General features: G+C 36.8%; 1 protein-coding gene across 1 annotated transcript in view; it reads right to left on the reverse strand.

Moving 5' to 3' along the window:
- Positions 1 to 5,762: 5,762 nt before the first annotated feature.
- NRK (Nik related kinase) overlaps positions 5,763 to 21,573 on the reverse strand; it is a 168,896-nt gene continuing 153,085 nt past the window's right edge. Inside the window, exons 24-29 of the mRNA XM_023756920.1 lie at positions 18,997 to 19,101; positions 17,249 to 17,391; positions 16,808 to 16,957; positions 12,654 to 12,813; positions 8,803 to 8,942; positions 5,763 to 5,858 (exon numbers count right to left, since the gene is read on the reverse strand). Coding sequence (XP_023612688.1) covers positions 5,763 to 5,858; positions 8,803 to 8,942; positions 12,654 to 12,813; positions 16,808 to 16,957; positions 17,249 to 17,391; positions 18,997 to 19,101 — 794 coding nt within the window. The remainder of the gene's footprint in view (positions 5,859 to 8,802; positions 8,943 to 12,653; positions 12,814 to 16,807; positions 16,958 to 17,248; positions 17,392 to 18,996; positions 19,102 to 21,573) is intronic.

Consider the following 21,573-nt stretch of genomic DNA (forward strand, 5'->3'; position numbering starts at 1 on the left):
TCAGGTTTGTGGAGTACAATTCATTAATGCTTTCGGGACTATCAAATAAAGAATATATTTTTCCAGTCTGACATATAATATTAATTTTGTGGGGAAATTTTTTTTTAGTCCATTTCTCTTTGAAATTTATTATATTGATTTCTGACTATCTCAACTTGTGAGACTCAACTTCATGGTGTTGCATGTATGCTTTTAGAATTTTGGAAAGATGTTCCCAACTTGCATGCATTTTAATAGCTACCTATTCACCCACAAGTCATACACATGCTTTCTTCTTCTAAAAAGTACCTTTATGGAATGCCTGGCATTATATATATCTGTTTATGGGAAAATAAGTTAAAATTTTGAACCAAAAAGTACATATTGACCACTACATATGGCTCAGGGTGCTATAACAGAGTTAATCTTGTGGGGGAAAAAATCACATTTAAATCAAATGGTTGTACAAAACAGCCAGTTGAGTGGCTCGTTTTGTCCTGTTTTTATGTTATTAAACAATCTTTGCCATTACTCATGATTCTTGAGTAATTACTAAAGGGTCATAGTGGTCCCTTATGTGTTGCTTTCAAAGGTAAACAAAGTGTAAAAAGACACTATTTTAATTTTATTTTGACATATCCTTTGTTTAATTTCAGTTGTGTAGGGTAAGATCATTTCAAACTACCCCAAATAGGTCACCTTTTTAGTTACCAGAACACAGATGGTACTTTGATGAATCTAATGGATTTGTGAATTTTAAGCTCTTTTAATAAAATAGCGATAAGGACAATCAAGGTAAAAAAGGACCAATTCTCCCTTTCAACTCATGTTTTTCTTGAGCCTTTGTTGTATGTTAAGCACCAAATGAGGCACTTTGACATATGGGGTAGCAAAGCTATCAAAAAACGTGAATCTCAAATCTGATTTTTTACTCATCCATATAGAATCAATTTTACTCCATTAGAAACTATTCTTTTTGAATTAATTGGCATGGTTGTGATCAACATAAGACATGTAGTACTGTTTTCTGAAACATCTTTGGCCTTTAATTCATTAGCTGCCTCCAATCATTTTTTTTTTTAAAGAGCAGCCATATTCAATGGCTTTATTACTTCCAAGAACCTGAAAATCCTTAAGGGTTAAAGTCCCTATAAATCAGTGGTTCTCAACTTTGGCTGCACATTAGAATCACCTGGGAATCTTTTTAAAATCCTGATTTCTGGGCCTCATCCTCCAGAAATTCTGTTTTTTGTTATGGGGTGGGCCACAACATTAGTAACAAAGAAACAGAATTTCTGGAGGATGAGGCCCAGAATCAGGATTTTTAAAAGGATCCCAAGGGATTCTAATGTGCAGCCAAGGTTGAGAACCACTGCTATAAATAAAAAAGTGCTATTGTAGGGAGCGGCTAGGGTCAAGCCTCCGGCTCACCTGTGGCAGGGCCACAAATAAGTCCCATCCTGGAGGGCAGAGCTCTCCTAGCATAATTAAGCCTGACCTTGTAGCCCTCTCTAATTCCTTCCTAAGTAGCTAATGGGCTGTGGGAGGTGCAGCAAGTGTTGCCAAAACAAGAACCTTTGTATACATGTTAATCTACCCTTGTTTTAATCAGACTATAAAAAAAAGCATTGGCTTGCAGGCTGGGTCTTATGTGTCCTCATCCAGGCATGGGAGATCCACCGAGCCCCAGCCGTAGTCTCTTTGTCTTCTTTAATCCTTCACCGCCCCTCCTCAGGTTCACCCTTGGCCGTGCTGGTGTGGCACATGCTATTATCTCGGAAATCATAGTGTTGGGATAAGATTCAGTTAATAGACTTGCATTACTGGAGTCTTCAAATGCACTATTTCCTTTAAGAGTGATAAAGTTACTAATAGTGACTTCTACTCATGACCTACCCTATCCCCAGGTTTTGGTAAAGGATCCCTAGGACAATGTCCTTTATCGACCTTGGAGCATCACCCTGCCCATTCTAATATCAATCTGTGATGATATTTGTATTCCTTGGCTCATAACATTGTCTCTTAAAATAGGTAAAATCTCTGGGCTTTATATATTCAGTTGATTGTAATGGAGAACTTTGAATTTAGTCTCAAAAAGCCCAGACAAGCTTGTCATGTCTGAATAAACCAACTTCTGAATGCCTGGTTACACTTAACAAATTGGGACCACACCCAGCTGTCCCTACTGGGAAAGTTTGATGAGCATCTCTCCAGAATATTCCAAGACAATAAATATTCATGGAACCATGTCTTAGATGCTTCTGTGACCTGCTGAGAGAAGTACTATTCTTTTCTGGCCCCAATTAAAGGGTTCAGCTTCCTTGATGACCTGCCAGGATTACTCCACCTCCTATTTCCCATCATCAGCCTATATTAAACTCTTAAATGCTAAGAAACTATAAATCTTTATTTCTCTCTTTGGATAAGGTTACCCTTTTGATAAGGTTCCTCCTCTTCTCCACAGGAATTCAGGACACTGGGGTGAGATGGGAAGGAAGTCAGCATTAAAACATGCTTGGGTTTAACCCACATCCTGTGAGTCTGTGTGTCTATGTAAAGTCCAACACACTTAGAAGAAAATTGATTAGTTTCTAATTCTACCACTATACCCAGGAAGATTTTAGCCAGATTAATAATATACCACTAGTTGGCCAAAATTATTAATGGAACAATAGGCAGAACCCCTAACACCTTTTAATCAGTGTGTTATTATACACTTTAAGTAAATTAATATTCCTTAAATGAGTTCTAATTCAGAGGCATTAAGATAAGTATATTTCAAATAATGACATCCATCAATGATTCAATTTTTTTTATTTTTAGAGGTTGAACAATGGTTCATTGAAGACTTTCTGATGAAACAATTAGCAATATCAAAGATGATTTCAATATTTTTTTAAAGTTAGAGCACAGACTAAATACAAATCAATTTAAATAAGCACATTTTTGAAAAAGAATAGAAGAATACCTAAAAGTTCCCATTGAATTCATGTGGTATTATTCCTGGTTTTATGGGTACTATCTTATATCTTAATTAAATAAGACCTGGCAGAAAACAATTAGTGATTAATTTATATAGAAACTGGTAGCACTGAAAATTTTAAAATCTATGCATTCTAATGGTTTGTGTGTGTACATACATATGTAATTTCTGTTTTGCCTATTTTTGCAATCTTAATCATTATCCTTTCTTACTGTTTCCTCTGAGGATCTTACCTTTCTTTAACATACTTAATCAGAGCTTTTCTTGACAATCCTTTTCACACATCATTTTCTAGTTTTCAAATATTTCCAATGATGCCTTTTATTTTAATAAAAGGGTTTTGATGAAAAAACTAAAGAACACTGAAATAAAACTTTCTCTGTCCCAATACTACTCACAACCTACCACAACATTCATGCTTCAAATCACAGAACTAGGGAATTGACTTGTCAAGTATCCCCCACATTTCTGTGATAGGCCAGGGCTTCCAGGTGCTGCTGCTACAAGGTAAGGTGTTGATATAATTTCTTCTATTACAGTGCACTGACTACAACATTTCATTGTCCCTTCACTTACTTGTTTTAGCTGGCATACGATATAAAAATTCCAGATGAACTAACATATAAATCAAAAATATTCATTACTTCTGAACCACTTTAAATATGTTCAGTCCTATTTGGCTATCCAACATTTCAATGTTTCTTCTTAATATATGATCACCTTGCTTTCTTCACTAAACACCTTATCCTTTAAAGCTCAGTTACCCATTTTGCAATCTCTCTGGCTTGTTTACTTTGGGACATTTCTGTATATGTAGCTCACTATTGTCTATGTGTATTAGAATAACAACCACAGAGTACAATGGGAGTTGACATCCTAAAATAGTTTACCCTCTTACTTCCTTAAAATGTGATTTTAACATAAAAGTTATTTTTGAAACTTAACTTTGAGTAAATATTTTGAAGAAAAAATTAATTCCTAAAAGACTTGATTCTACATACTACTTAAATGAGAACATTTTCTGAAATTCAAACATAGCAAGCTCCATTTGCTCAGCGATGAGGTACTTGCACAAAGTTCCCCATGGCCTTTTAGGTGTACAAATTTATGATAATGAAGACTACTTCTAAGGAAATAATTTGACATGAAAGTTTTTTTTTTCTTTTTAAACTACTGCATTTAAAAAGTTATTTTAATTGTAAACACTCAAGAATAAGCCAGTTTTAGGATCACATTATTGTATCACAGTAACAGAAATGTGAATCACATTTATTTTTTTAATTCATGGATTCGGGTTCTCCTAAATCTCACTATTGAGCTACTAAACTCTTGATATAAGTTGTTGTATCATCATTCCTGGAACTAAGATCCTAAGGAAATAACATGCTCTCATGAAATCACACATAGTCAGCTGCTTTTGTATTTTGGTTAACCAGGTAGTTTGAAAATTATGATCCCACTAGCACTGTCTTCAGATTTTAGAAGCAGGCTAGAGGAATTACACTGAGGTAAACTTTGTGGTAGTTCAGTTGCCTCTCTATTGCCCCAGAACTAACCATGGTATTGAGGATGGATATGCAGAAATTATGCTTTTCACCAGGTAGCAGTTACCATAGGTGACCAAAAATCACCTTTGTATGGCATCTATAACATATATGGATGATAAACTAGCATGATTTTCAGCACTCTAAATTTGTAGGTTTGGGTATCTGAACAAAGTTTTATTTTTTCAAAATATTTTCATTATTTTTACCTAAAACTTTAAGTCCCTACATGTGGATTTATCACTTTAGATAAATTTCCAATTTTACAGAGATAGAAATATAAAAGATAAATTTTAGCAGCTAAAAATTTTATTATATTTTTTTAATAAGTGAAGGGAAATTTTTACATAGTTTAATCTGGGGTTGGGAAAATATTTAATGTCTGTTGGCCAGATAAGAATATTGATAAATCAACCAATTGGTTCTTGGGGTTAAAATTTGACTCCTACATTAAAGTATTAAAAAAAATAAAGTAATTCTACAGTACATGTGTATAGGAGTTCAGTCCTGTATTCAGGCATGCAAGTGTATTATTTGGTGGTTTTCAAAAACTATTGCACATTGTTGGGGGTTCTGAGGAAAATAAAGCATCTGAGGTTTTCCTTTCTTCTCACCAGGAGAAAAACAGCTTAACATGCAGTGAAAAGAACACAACTGCTCTCTTACTGTGAGTTTAACTGCCATGGGGCATTGAGAAAATGGGTGGTCTTTTCCCCCTTTATCACTGTAGTTTTCTCCAGGCATATAGGTTGTTCAACCTTAGTATGGTTTATAGCATAGTCCTTGTTGTTTTCATTTCATAATCTAACATTTAGTTCTTTATATGACTTTGCAAATTCCTATATGGTTCATTTATACTCTTACTTTTTCTGAAAAAGCTCATTCAGTGCCAATTCTTTTGAAAACTACTTGAAATCTAACTCATTACAGGTTTCTTCACTCCATGTTATAAAATCTCAATATAGATACTGTCCAAACTGTCCAAAGGATAATGCTTGAATTCACAGTAACAAAAGTGACAAAGGTTGTGCAAAAGATATTGTACACCATTGGAGTACATAGAGCTTGCTACAGTTAATTTTTTATATAAAGCTGCACTTCTCATTAGAACTATTATGTGCTACATTAAAAGTAAAGTATGTGATTTAACATTTCACTAATAATAAAACTGAATGCTAATTTAATCTCAGAATTTTTAAGATGCAAATTGCATATTTATGATGTTTGTAAATGTTGTAATCAATCATTGTAATCATTTAAACACCATAATTGCTTTGGAGCTCTTCAAGTTTTCCAAGGGTCATAAAGTAAACCCGGCTGTGGCGATTGCGCAAAGTAGAGGTAAAGAATAGCTTTAAAAAGAAAGAAAGACACCATCAGTAAATGTTTTTAGTACATTGTAACCTGATATTTGTTAGATACAACTATAATTTCAATTTATCTGCATCAATCACTTAAAATATTAAGCTATACTGCTTTTCAGAATAGAATTTCTTCAATTTAAAGACTAAGAATTTTAAATTAGAATGTAGTCTAAATATATTTTAAAAAATACCTTTTACCATCCTAATATATAAAAACCCAGGGTCCATAATGTCCAAAATGACCGAAGGCTTGAGTGAATGCCAGGCTGCGTGCAGCAGGCTCCGATGAGCGGAACTGGTGAGTGGGCTGAACTGCTGACCTCTTGGGGAGAGAGAGTGGTGGGGCTGATCAGCAATTACCACAGCTGCTGGTGAGGCCCAGAGAGAGAGAAGCAGGGTCTAATCCAGCCGTGGGCAAACTATGGCCCGCGGGCCGGATCCGGCCCGTTTGAAATGAATAAAACTAAAAAAAAAAGACCGTACCCTTTTATGTAATGATGTTTACTTTGAATTTATATTAGTTCACACAAACACTCCATCCATGCTTTTGTTCTGGCCCTCCGGTACAGTTTAAGAACCCATTGTGGCCCTCGAGTCAAAAAGTTTGCCCACCCCTGGTAATCTGAAGTCTCTTTCTAGGCCTCACCAGCAGCCAGGCCTCTCTCTCTCTGAGAGATCAGCTGTTCAGTCTGCTGGCCAGCAGCCTGGAGTGGCTGTTAATCAGCCCAGCCTCTCTGATCAGACCTAGAGATAGGCTCAGAGATGCTGACTGGCATAGAAACCGACCAATCAGAACCAAATCTGGGTAAACTGCGAGGATCTAATGGCTGTCTAGGAGGTGGAGCTTTTGACACTGATTGGCATAGAAACCAACCAATCAGAACCTAATCTGAGTGAACTGAAAAAGCAGAACCTAAGGTGGGGGCTGAGGAGGGGTTTTCAGGGCAACAGCTGTTTGGTGTAAGGTGTAAGAAAGTGGTTCAATTTTTTAAAGACCAGTTTGGCAGTATAGTGCATATGGCTGGCTATCAGTGCAGTTATAGAGATTATGTATTTTTGTCTGCCAAGAGCATCTCCTCCTGCTAAAAAAGGCCTTCCCCCCACTTTAAGCAATTCTATCCTATATAATCTATCTATACTAATAAAAGGGTAATGTGCTAATTAGACTGGGTCGACCAGCCATCTTCCAGACGTCTGACTTCCTTCAGGACAAAGCCATGGTAATGGGGGCTGAGGAAGAGGCAGTTAGGGGCAATCAGGACAGCAGGAGAGGGCAGTTGGGGGGTGAGATCGGGCCAGCAGGGGAGGGCCATTGGGAGTGAGATCAGGCCGGCAGGGGCAGGCAGTTGGGGGCGAGATCAGGCTGGCATGGGAGGGCAGTTAGGGGTGATCAGGTAGGCAGAGGCAGTTAGGGGTGATTAGGCCAGCAGGGGAGAGCAGTTAGGGGTGAGATCAGGCAGGCATGGGAGGGCAGTTGGGAGCAATATCAGGCCGGCAGGGGTGGGCAGTTAGGGGCGATCAGGCAGGTCAAGGCAGTTAGGGGTGATCAGGCAGGCAGGCAGGTGAGCAGTTAGGAGCCAGTGGTCCCAGATTGTGAGAGGTGCAGGCTGGGATGAAGGAATACCCCTGTGCAAGAATTTCATGCACTGGGCCACTAGTCCTATATAATAAAAGCTTAATATGCTAAGTGTCCAGTCATCCATTCAACCAATCAAAGTGTAATATGCTAATGATATGCTAAGGCCGCTCAACCTCTTGCTATGATGTGCACTGACCAACAGGGGGCAGAGAGTCAACTGGTCAACCAGCCACTATGATGTGCATTGACCACCAGGGGGAAGACACTCTGACTGGTAGGTTAGCTTGCTGCTGGGCTCTGGCTGATCGAGACTGAGCAAGATGGGCCAGATAAACCCTGAAGCCCTCCCACGGTCCCTCCCCAGCTGGCCAACCTTCACCATCCCTCACTGGCCCAGATCATGCACAGGTGGGGTCCCTCATCCTGGCCTGCGCCTTCTCGCAATCCGGCTGAGGGACCACCCCCCCTCCGAGTGCATGAATTTTGTGCATCGGGCCTCTAGTATTCTATAAAATGGCACTATATTTAAACAAAATTAGTTTTTTGTAGGTGACAATTATCTGGTAAAGTTTTTGATTAATTTTGGTTAACAATTCTTTGCTTAAAAAATCAACTTTCACTTGTTGACTTTCCTTTTTTAAATATAAGGAAATGATTAAATTATTTTGATGTTCACCATTGTTGCTGGCCTTTATGAAATTTTCTACCTGGTGCAATTTTAATTTTCTCTGTCAGTGGAATGCACTGACATCAATAGATTGATATTAAGAGCTAAACTGATTGGCTTAGAGAGAAACATGTCATATAAATATGGTATGTGCCATAAACATAATTAGAATGGAGATGAAGAAACTAAGGCCCAGAAAGATTAATCAAACTTCAAGGTTCTTACACCTAGTCATGCGGCAGAGCCAGCACTGCATCTTAGGTCTATGTGACTTCAAACACCAGTTCTTGCCATTATATTACTTTATATTGCAAACTAGTACCTTTCCTTGAAGCACATTGCTTTACCCTGGCTGTTCTGATATTAAGTGAATCTTCTGTAATCTCTTCTAAATGTGATTGAGTCCTAATCCTATTAGGATTATTTCTTCTCGTTATTATTTCTCATAATATAAGGACTGTAATGATTTTATTCAATGCATTTTTCACCTAAACCGTCTGATTGGGTTGATAAAATTGATTACATTACACTAAGAGCCAAATTATAATTTTATTTTTCTTTCTTGTAAAATGGACAAAATAATAGCAAATCCATCTTAAAGATTAAATGTAGTTTTAAAAGTAGTAATTTCTTTAGTTAATTTTCATTGTTTTCTTTATTTTTTCTTTTACTGGAGGATATATTACCTTGTCACCTCGGGTACACAGAAATCTCAGCTTCTTAATTGACCTGCGCTTCAGTTCACTTTCGAGAAGCCTTGATTGCAAAGAGCGAACTTCAATGGCCTTTTGGCCCCATCCTGTGGTTCGCTGTGTACATTCATATGCTATAATAAAAATTAAAAATTAGAAAAACACAAATATTTCTACAGAGATAGAAAATTATAACCACAGCCACTATTTGACTATTAAGAATCTGATTATTACAGTTCAGGTAAACACTTTATTTCCTCCTTCTATAGTCAGTCATTTGGCTATTATGCTGCTTAGCAGGTGTTGTTTAAACCAGCTATTTATTGTTAGCATTGTGATCAATGCTGAATAACTATATCTAAATTAATTTTGCTACTCATATTCTCTAACACTGCAGAAAAAATCTAAGGGTTAATTCTACCCTGTTGATAGAAAGTTAAACCTACCCACAACCATTCTTCTTTTTACAATCTAGTTGAGGTACAACATTCCATAAGGTTTTGTAATTGTGTTCAAATAACATACATGGAAAACTGACTAACTTTTCAAAATTAAAACTGTTAAAAATGACCTGCTCAAATAATGACTTTAGCAACTCTAATGTAGTTCAATGAATTACTATGTTATAAAGAGAAATAAAACTAATTTGATACTGTTAATGCTTTTTCTTTCTCAGGAAATTTTTATAAGATTTCAACTTTTATAACCTGTTTTATTTTACTTGGTGACAATAAAGATTATGACAATTGCTTTAAAGCAGAAAACCTAATCATGTAAATGGCCATACAGTCAGTTGGTGCTGTAAGGTATTTTTTGACACAAGTGGCTGTATTATTTTTAAATATTTAACTTTCAAGTTGATATTCTTTATGTACTTTATGGGGAGGCAAATTTCCATAAATAAATATAATCCTGCACTTATAATATCAAAATTTTGAGTCAAGTTAAAATAGTCTAGAAAGCACTAAAACAAGATTCCTTCATTCTCATATTAACATGACTAAAATTAGAATTCAATTCATTAGATTTTTCATTTTCTTCTATTATAAAGTCAATAAAATCTGAGTTGATATAATTATAATTAAAATGTTCCCTTATCTGGCCACAAAAGTTCTAGGATAAGAATGGACCTGGAGAGTATTATGCAAAATGAAGTGAGCCAGTCAGAGAAAGAGAAATATCATATGATTTCACTTATATGTGGATTCTAATGAACAAAATAAACTGATGAACAAAATAGTAACAGAATCATGGTTTTCAGAAGGGAGGGTGTTGCGGGGGGACTGAGTAAAAAATGGTGAAAGGATTAAACAAACTGCCCCAAACCTCATTGAGAGACAACAGTATGGTCATTACCAGAGAGAAATGGGGATGGGGGAGGTAAGAGAGGGAAAATGGGGGGAGAAATGGTAATGGAAAGAAACATGACTTGGGAGGTGAACAAAGAATATACAGATAATGTATTATAGAATTGTACACCTTAAAACTATATAATTTTATTAGCCAATGTACCTCCAATAGATGCAATAAAAGAATAAATATTAAATGAAAAATAAACCAAAATTTAACTGGCCTATACATATGTATGTAAAATATGCATAAAAAGATTCATGAAAAATTATGAAACTTTTATGAAAGTGACTTTTCATAGGCGGTGTGAGCCATTTTGAATCCCTCAACTAAAACTTAGCAAGAATTTATTATTTCTTGCTTCCTTTTACATTACATTTCCAAATATTTATGCACATGAAATTGACATAAACTTGTAATTAAATTGCAACCATATTTTATTGAGACAATGGTCTCCTGAAAGGAGATTTTACAAGCCCAACTTCAGACTAGAATTAAAATCACTCCAGATATGAGGAAAGCTATGGGAATACATAGCTTGACTGACGGGAACAAGTAATAGGTTTTTGCCTATTCAGATTTGAATTTTTTCACTTATGTGAATACGTCATTAAAATTGAATTGTTGTCAACAACCACAGAGAGCAAAAATTTCTAAACTTAATGCACAGCTTACTTGCAGAGTCAAGTACACAGTTCATAAGGCATTACATAATTCCCAACTTAATTTTGAAACTCTAATCTGCCACCTAACCTAGTTACTGAGCTAGCCTGCTTATGAGGTGGAATCTAATGATTTGGGTTGGAATAGTTAGTGATATTTGCTGTGATTGTTAAGCTTCTATATCTATTTGAATATCTAGAGAAATGATCTTATTACTTAACACATTTAATATATCTCAAGAAAATGTAAAATTCAGATTGGGGAAATCTGGATCTAGGTTAGCTTTAAATAATAAGCAGTTATTTTTAGATAGAAAAATAAATAATTTATTTCTTTAATATCAGTATTATACTGTAGTCTTTAGTATACCCTCAAAATGCCCTTAATACACAAACCAAAATAGCATGTTCTTATAGTGCTATAATTTATTTTACATATAAAGTGATGGTTTTCAAATTCTAACAACTAAAGTATTTTGTGTTGTTTTAGGTCAGAAGTTGTCTTAAGGACAGAACCTGTACCAGATAACTTTTTAAGAACCCTTTGATTCATATGATTGTCTACTGGCATATATACCAGAGGTTTGTTCCATTCCCCATTTGAATGGAATTTTCTTAGTTCAGTTTCTGATTATCAAATTGATTAAAAAGTACCAGTGTAATGGTTAGATAAAGATTCATTATTTTCAGTTTCCTTTGCCCTAGGTCTATTAATTATATTGTAGGCATTTACCTTTCATCACTTAAAATGGTTTTAAACCCTCTGTGAGTTCTTACCTGTTTGAAGCAATTTGAGGAGGTTTTCAGGACAGTCGTTAACAACATGTATGGAAAATAAAGGATTCTGCAGACACCATGCAAAGTGCTCTCATCCCATAATGAAAAAATGTCAGTTAAAAAGCAGTTCTTTTAAACTGGTCTTTATAGCCACATGAGGATCACATTTAGCCCTTTAATAGAGATTTCAGAAGCTTCTGGCTTCTCTATTGACAAACTACCTTTCTCTTTTTTCCTCTCTTCCCCTCTCCTCTTCTTCATTTGCTTCTTTAAACTCCTTCCCCTTCCAGGTATATTTATCCTCCTCAGACCATTCTACTCTCTCTAATGTTTTCACTGTTCATATACATTCTGTTCGCTATCTAGAATCACCTCTGTAGTCTCAGAGACATATACAAAAATCTCAAATTATTCAGGTTTCTCAGATCTGCAGTGCTGCATTGGTCAGGAAGAAAAGATATCCTGGGCTGATGAAGACAAAAAGGCAGTTTTCTTTACTTTGCCATCTGGGTGGTACCTAATGGGCACTCCAGTAAGTCATATTTATTGCTTTTTAAATGAAGGATGATGAAATCTTAGTGACAGCAAATATGTCACATATTCAGTTTGTATTTAATTCTTCAAGAGACTATTACTCAATAAACAGAACACTATTGACTATATGAAATAGAAACATTTTGCTCTTCTTTTAAGACTATTTGTCAGTCTCCTTAGAAAAAGGCAAATCCCAAAGTAAATGTGATAGAATGAACCATTTTCAACATCTGTGTAAAATCTGCAAGCAAAGGGAGTTAAAATATAATTATACATTATTGTGGAAAGAAATTCCCTTTTTATTATACTTATAATATTATTGCAAATGAACAACTAAGCCAAAATCAGTCTCTTTATTGTAGGTTGTGGATTCATTAAGCATATAACAAGCACATATCACTTCACTAAGGGAACAACTATGCACTATCCCAAATTAACTCTATATGCTTTGAAAAAGTATTATATATCAGAAAATGGAAGCTTCTATGGCATCATGTGAAAGAGGAAAATTTTTATACCTACCTACTGAAGATGGTATATCTTTCCACACTTCAAGGATCTTCTTGAAGAGCTGTTCATTTGCTTCCATAGAAAGGGCTTCAGCATTGAAGGTGAGCATCATGCCAATTCCCAAGGAATCAGGTAAAATGATGATATTCTGTGGTATAATGATTTCCAGGGGCTGGAATTATGTTTCAGAAGGATTTATATGTCCAAAATTTGATCACTACTACTTTAATTGATGCAGATTGGTTGAGCAATAAAGATTAAAAGGGGGTTCAAAGTGCAGGGAGGAAGACCAATTTTTATCTCAATATTAAACAGCATGCTACCCAACACTTAAAAAGAACCTTCCTTATGTCATAAAGTCATCACTACTTAATATTCTTCTTTATATTTAGGAGAAATCTTTGTTTGAAAAAAGCAGAGATTTATTTCCAACACACAGAAACTCCTTGAAATTTTACAAAGTATTATGAATAATGATAGAATCATTATTACTTGTTATGGAGTTGGATTTCAGGACATTAATGAATACTTTAGTAATTAATGCATGAATCAAGTAACAAATACACAACAACGGGTTATACACAAACTCATTCAAATCAGAAAAGAAATAACTTAAGAATAGCTTGAACTTAAAATGTTTATAAGGGGCAGTTTTATATTCTTCACTGCTTGAAATATGTCATCCTCCCTTCACAAAAATGTAAGATTTCTTTTCAATTAATAAAATATTAAAATACCTTCAATACATAAATTCAGAGATGTATTAGGTGACAATATCAAATACTCAGAAATATCTAAGAATTTCTAAAATTCATGATGCGTAAAACAATGTGACAAAATTTACCTAAACTACAGATATTGTCATATTGATAGTATTTCCCTGAGAAATGAACAATTACATTCCTCTATCATTTCTCCAAATTAGTAAAATTACAGGATAAAAGCTCAGAAATTATACTTGCCAAACCCAGTGTACTCAGGCCAAGTGCTTGAGGCCATGTCTCAGCAACAACAATCCTTAAAACCAAAATGGGGACCCAGAGGCGAAAAGCAATTTTTATGCGTTCCCTGGGCACTAGCATGAGCAATTGAATCAGAAACTAGATGAAGGAAGAGAGAAAAATAAATTGCAAGAAAGAAGGTTGCCTCAAGAAAATTTGTTTAGAATAAAGGTGGACTGCTGTAAATTCAGACAGCCTGAGAGGTAGTTCTCTTGCTTCTCAGATAGTTCCTCAAGTAACTACATATTCTTTAATATACATGGCTTCCTTGTAGCATTACAGCATTTGTAATCTAGCACTCTTGAAAAAATATTATTTTTAGTACATGCTGTTTCAGAAGACACTCTCCCCAATCTTATATTAGAGTCCTTTCTCATTTAGTGGGCCAAGGCACTAGGGTGCTTAGCTAAAAATACTATTTTTGAATATACTTGAGATATCCTAATTAGGTCAGAAAAGTGTTGTGTTTTTTTTTAACTCATCTTCTCTCCTTTCTTCCACAATAATTACCTGATTGCTTTCAAAAGCAAATAATTCTCCTTGCTTAATAGTCAAGTGGAACACGGGGTTTAATCTCCTTGAACTCTTTGAAATAAGTGTAAACTTGGACAAGTGCTGCAATGTTCAATACTGTACTAGCTTCAAAATAACATTATCTGACATGACATTTAAAAATAAGATGCAGGAGCTATAGGAGATACCCCAACTGAAGAGTACTATAATATTTAAATAAAAATGAACTTGCACTTGCACCGATATTTAAGTGGCTTTAGCATGGCTTGGTTCAGTATTTTCCATATTATAAACAGGGTGATTTCTATATAATCATAGGTGACAACTGAGTAATCAGTTAATTATATTGTTCATATGACCAAACTTTTAAAAATGTCTCTACTAATGATCTATGTAATTTGTTAGAGATGTATTAAATAATCCTGAATATTATGCAAAATATCAGATTACTTTAGTGATTTAAAAGTACAGAAAGTCTTCTCTTGGACTTTTGTATAATGTAAATTGCTAAAATTTTACTTGTTGACAAACTGGGGAATTAAGAAAAGGTGAAGCAGATTTGTTGGTTCAGCCCTTTTTTTTCAAAAGAACAAATATCATTGCTATCAACAAATTTGAGACACAACGTAATTATATGTTGTATGGCATGTTTGTGGGAGGGGTATTATGTTATGTTCCAGATTTTTATATAAATAATGTGTACAGTGTTTTTACAACTCCCCATTTCTTTGATGTGTCATATTTTCACTATTTACAATTATTTAAGAGTTGAGGTGAATTAGCTTTTTAAATGCTGAATCCTTTGATCAGAAATTTTAATTATAATTGATACTACAAGAGAACTTTTTATGATAATTTTTATATATCACAGTTAAAGTACTACAATCTGAATAAAGAAGGGTGAGATACATAATAATGTTGCAATTGTGGTGGTGTCTTTTTTAGAGAATCTTTTAGTGCATTATAGGGAGCAGAAGGACTGAATTAAGGAATGCAAGCTCATATGCCTGTTAGTGCCAGTTATTATCCTATCTAATAATAGACAAACATGGTAATTAACCATACTTCTGCTACACTTCCCATTGGCTAATCAGGGCGAAATGCAAATTAACTGCCAACCGAGATGGCGGCCGGCAGCCAGGCAGCTGAAGCGAACAGGAGGCTTGCTTGCTCCAGTGATGGAGGAAGCCAAGGTTCCCCGCCTGCCGTGGCCCAGCTCTGAGCAGCACTCTAAGCAACAATGTTGCAATTATAGAAGCTAAACAAACCCAGAAACCTGCTTTCAGCCAGCCAGCCTCAGAGCTGGAGCCACAACAAAGTTTCAATTACAGAAGGTAAATAAAGCCCAGAATAAAAAAAAAAAAAAGAAAAAAAGAAGAGACTGGGAGCTTCAGTTGCAGGCTTGGCCCGCCTGAAAACAGCCATCAGCCCCTCATCCAGGCTGGCCAGGCACCCCAGTGAGGACCCCCACCCTGAAGGGGGTGCGGGCAGCCTGAAAACAGCCATCAGCCCCTCATCCAGGCTGGCCAGGCACCCCAGTGAGGACCCCCACCCTGAAGGGGGTGCGGGCAGCCTGAAAACAGCCATCAGCCCCTCATCCAGGCTGGCCAGGCACCCCAGTGAGGACCCCCACCCTGAAGGGGGTGCGGGCAGCCTGAAAACAGCCATTAACCCCTCACCCAGGCTGGCCAGGCACGCAAGCGGGACCCCCACCCTGATCCGGGACACCATTCAGGGAAAACCAGCCGGCCCCCACCTGTGCACCAGGCCTCTATCCTATATAGTAAAAGGGTAATATGCAAAGTGACCCTAACAGCAGAAAGACTGGGAATGACTGGTCACTATGACACACACTGACCACCAGGGGGCAGACGCTCAATGCAGGAGCTGCCCTCTGTTGGTCAGTGAGCTCCCACATGGAGGAGGTCTGCTCAGGCACAAGCCAGGCTGATGGCTGCCAGTACAGCGGTGGTGGTGGGTGCCTCTCCTGCCTCCTCAGCAGCGCTAAGGATGTCCGACTGCAGCTTAGGTCTGCTCCCCGCCGGCAAGTGGACATCCCCTGAGGGCTGCTGGGCTGCCAGAGGGATGTCTGATTGCCAGCTTAGGCCCAATCCCCTGGGGAGCAGGCCTCAGCCAGCAGATGGTCATCCCCTGAGGGGTCCCAGACTGTGAGAGGGCACAGGCCGGGCTGAGGGGACCCCCCCCCCTGCCGAGTGCACAGATTTTTGTGCACCGGGCCTCTAGTAAATACATAAAGATAAATAGGGAATGTATAGCATATATTCCATCTAAAAGGAGGCAGGCACAAATAATTTCCAATTGATAATGATTAGATAGTAATGTGGGTCTAATGTAGTCAGATCTTTTGGTTTATCAATACAAGTCCAAATATTTAAGTGTAAACTCTATTCATTTAAAAACAAAAAACATTGTGCCAGACTAACACTATTTGTCTACAGAACAGATATATTTATCTGGACTAAGAAACCATCAGTGATTTTTGTTTATACATTACTACTTCCTGGCACTCTATACTTACCTTTGAGGCCTCAATTTCAGTATAGATATTGATAATCATATTTTATTTCTTTAAGAGTTTGACAGTTGTAAAAAACTCAAATTGTGATAAACAATACTTTTCAAGGATCTTACGTTATTTGGCAGGGCCACATCAGACATAACCTCAGATTCTGCATCAATGATGTGATATCCATTTGCTGAGCTGAAGAAAATCTTTAGTCTTTTTTCAGAACCAATAGCCAGGTCAACTGTAACTGGCTTATGACCAAGTGTTGGAAATACCTGTAGATATAAAAGCAAATATGGCCAAAAGGCCAAAAATGACACTCTAAGGCAAAAATTCCCCTGCCCTTTGCTTAACAGGTTTATAAAACTCAGGTGATTGTAAAAAAAAAATCACATAATGTATTTAGAGACCTATGTATTGTAATTTTTATTAGATCTGGTACTACAATAAGAACATAATTATATTTAGATCTTAAATATTGAGTTTCCCTTTGAAGGTCAAGTCTCTAATAATCGTAAGAGGCTTGTATGACCCTGCACTCTGTTTGCTGTCTTTAAATTCCTTGCCTTGAGCTTCAGCAAATGAAGGAGCTCATCTGGTCTCTTAAAATTGTTCGCTGGATCAGCTGCCTGTATTTTTGCCAGAATTCGTATACAGGCTTCATAGGACATGTAGTCTCCTTTGGAGTCTGCTGATTGATCAATGCATACTTGTTAGGGAATGAAAAAGGCCAGACATGTTAACCTACCATAAACTGGATGTACTCTAGGCTCCTATGGTTGCTAGTTCAAGGAAACAAAAAGCCAAATAGGATTCATCACCAAGTTCAGGTCACAGTGGAGGACTGAGCATCACAGGATTCATCATACTGTAGCCATGTAGTAGTATTCAAGCATTTGGAATGAGGACTTGAACTAAGAACTGTGTATCAGGCTAGACAGACTGTTGGTACTTATCATCTTTGCTTTCCAGCCCCATACCAGGCAGCTTTGACCAATCAGAAGACACCCAAGAACAAACCCACATCCAAATACTGACAGCCAAACCAAAGCCCAATTTAGGGAGATCAGATCAGGGATGTGTCTTTGGAAGGGCAGGCCCAGAATGTCTTTATAGTATTCTATATTACTTATAAAAGAATATATTTATTTTGCAAATAGACATTGAGGGGCAGTCATAAAAAATAGCTTATCTTTATTGTATACATGTGATTTGTGATAAGTTTTGTCCTACAAAATATACCATGTGAAGAGATCTTAACCTAATATACAAAAGTATTTCATAAATACCTGGATGAGGTCTATCATGATGTGTTCTTACCAGCACTCTGTAAAAAATTTGTAGATGTACCAACTTGTTCAAAATTATCTGGTACATTTGCTAAATATATAGATTTCCAGGCCCCACTTTAGACCTACTAATTGGCTTGGGGTTGTGTCTGAGATCTAAACTTTTAGCAAATGAGCCAGATGATTCTGATATACACCCTAGATTAAGACTTTATATAATGCTGCTAATTTATTGATCAGTCCTCAATACTATGGACTAAGTATAAAATAATCCTATTTAAGTAGAATTCTGGAGCATTATAAAAAGACAATATAGAAAAAAGGAGTCCCCAGTTTATGAGACTAGATTAAAAACTCATCCGCAACCTAATTGTGTGGGATGCCAAATGGTTGCCTTAAGAGGCTGATCCATAGAAGTTTAGTTAAACCATATAAAAATAGAAATAATGCTGGTAATCAAAATAAGCCTAAGCACTATTCATTGCGATAGTTCTAGACAGAAATGTATTTGGAGTTTCAGCTTGGAAGGCATATAGATCCACCTTTCTCTTCCCATCCCCCATCTATTGTAGCTCTGGTAATTAAAGTAAAGGCTTTCTATCCCTTCATCCCTCTACCATTGGGTTCCACCCTCTAATATTGCCAAGCCTTTTCTTCTCCTCCATTTGCTCTCCACTGTCCACTAAAATTGGACAGGGACTTTCTCTGTTTCAAGTCATTGGGATGGCATACAAAGCCTGTGTTGGGGCTCTAGAAGAGAAGGTTTTTATGTGACTACAGGAATTGGGAGTGAGGAGATGGTGTGGAGGTCCTCTAATGGGAGGGATCAGGGATTTCCCTCCACTTTCCTTTCCTTTGGTGCCTGTGAATTGTCTAAAAATGGTTAAATGATAATGATTGACATGGTATATCCAAATTAAAATAACTAGAAGAATGGTATATATTTCTGCTACTATATTCTAAAATATTTTTTCTGTTTATAATTTTTCAAAATAAAAACATTATCAAAAGGAAAAGGAAACCACTCACTTTAATAGCAGTGCTTTCATCAAAGGACTTTGGTGCCCATGCATAAAGATGAATTGATGATTTCAAAGCAATTGCAATATATGTTGTTTCTTCATGTTGGACTACAGTGATAAAATACAAAGAAGTAACAATGCCACAGAGTTAAAGAGAACACTCAAGTATTTATATTTGCTATTGAAAAATTTAAAACCACAGTGTAAGACCACTGATCATATATTTTTAGAAAAGTTATCTGGTTACAATTTGTTGCTCTCCCCTCCCCTGCAAGGCAACAAAATCATTGTGTAATTTAATGGAGTGTAAGCATTAGCCTTCAAAAGCACTCAAAATTGTACACTGAAAACTACAGAACAGTGTTCAAAGAAATTAAAGAAGCCCTAAATAAATGGGAAGACTTCTTTTGTTCATGCATGGGTAGACTTAACATTGTTAAGAGGGCAATACTCCCCAAAGTGATCTACATATTAAATGTAATCTTTCTTGAAATCCTAATGACCTTTTATGCAGAAATGCTAATGTTGGTTCTAAAATTCACATGGAATTGAAAGAGGCCCACATAGCCAAAACCATCTTGATAAAGAAAAAAAAAGTTTGGGAACGCACATTTCCCAATTTCAAAACACTACAAGCTACACTAAGTAAAATAGTGTAGTACTAACTGACATAAGGATAGGCATGTAGATCAATGGAGAATTAATGGGAGTCTACAAATAAATCAATACATCTCTGGTCAATGATGTCAAGACCATTCAATTAGGAAAGAATAGACCTTTCAATAAATGTTACTGGGAGAATTTAATATCCACATACAAAAGAGTGGGGTAAAAGTATGTTTAAAGTTGTTCATATGGAAAATAATACAATTACTGATAAATAATAACACAAGAATGAACTCTGTGTACTCACAACTGTAAACCTACTTTTGCCCCACACTAGTTACACTAGTTATAGAATGCATGCTTAAAGGTGAGCAACACAGAAAATGACTTTAAAAAGAATAAAAATAAATCATAATGAATGGCAATGTTCTCAAGTGAAATGCTAAAATTTTGAACACAGAAAACAAAATAGATTTTTCTGAATTGAAATATGTGAAATAAGCTATTAAACAGCAAAACAACAACAACAAAAAGAAAACACCCAAAAAACAAAACACCACCAGGATGAATGAACCTTGAAAATACAAGTGATGGAAGCCTCACACAAAAAAAACTCATAATGTGTGATGCATTTAAATAAGTTGTCCAGGATAGACAAATTTATAGCAAAATAAAGTAGATCAGTGGTTAATGTGAACCCTGAGAAAGAAGATACCTAGCAAGAAAGGCTCCTAGTGGCTAACTTGGCTCAAATTTAAAAGCAGAGCCTAGTAGCTGTTTCTAAATAAAGGTCCTGCGCACAAACTGCACTTCAGGGAGAAGCCTACAATGAACTGCCTAACTGCAGTGTGTTCCTGACAGCTGAGCCAGCCCTTATAAAGGAATTTATGAAATTGTATTTCAGCCAATAGGACTGAGGCTTTCTCCATCCAATTGGAGTTGCACAGCTATATCCCTATTAGCATTTTCACCAACCAATCAGAGTGGGTCCAATTGACCATCAGGACATTGCCTTTGGGCCCAAACTGATAGGATTTTGAGTGCTAATTAGCATGTGGATGGACAAATCTTGGACCAGCTGTGGGGACTTCTGTCTACTAGTAAGTCAGTCTTCCTCTCCTTTGGATAGCACACTTTCACTTTTCATTGAAGGCTAAAGACCACATTTCCCAGATGGAACTGAAACACCTAAGACCAGACCAGAGCAGGTGGAGCAGACCAGACTAGAGTAGATTTGTCTAAGCCAGTGGTCGGCAAACTGCGGCTCTCAAGCCACATGTGGCTCTTTGGCCCCTTGAGTGTGGCCACGAAGTTTCAATCGCACTGTACGTGTGCGCCCTCACGTGGTATTTTGTGGAAGAGCCACACTCAAGGGGCCGCAGTTTGCCGACCACTGTTCTAGGCTGAGAGGGAACTAGCTGCAGGGCTGTCCCTCCTAGGGCTGCATTGCTCAGTGCCTCTCCCCAAGGCCTCCTCACAGCCATGCTGTTTCACAGACATTCTGCTTCATAATTGAGCTGTAACACTATTGAGCTGTTCCACAGCTGTGCTAGCCACAACTTATTACAATTGGCTGTGTGCACTGAATAAAGTTTCCTTTTTCACTGCACCCCAAAATGGGAATGCCTGTTGGCATTTAATTGGAACCACGGACCATCGGGCAACATTACCCAGGATTGTGAGAGGAGAATAATGTGAATGTAAGACTAATTGAATGTGGAGAGGTTGCTAATGGCTATGGGGTTTTATTGGGGGTGGACAATGAAAATTAGATTAAGGTGATGGTTATTATACAACTCTATAAACATTCTAAAATTGTATACTATTAAAGGGGTACACTTTATGGTATATAAATTATTTCAATAGTTTCTACTTTGTGCTCTTACTTGGCAGTGACTTTAATTCTGTCCTCTCTAGCCAGACTTCATCTGAGACCAATATATATAATATCTCTCTCTCTCTCTCTCTCTCTCT

The sequence above is a fragment of the Myotis lucifugus genome, unplaced genomic scaffold, assembly GCF_000147115.1.
Source record: "Myotis lucifugus unplaced genomic scaffold, Myoluc2.0 scaffold_2, whole genome shotgun sequence".
NCBI classification, from domain to species: Eukaryota; Metazoa; Chordata; class Mammalia; order Chiroptera; family Vespertilionidae; genus Myotis; species Myotis lucifugus.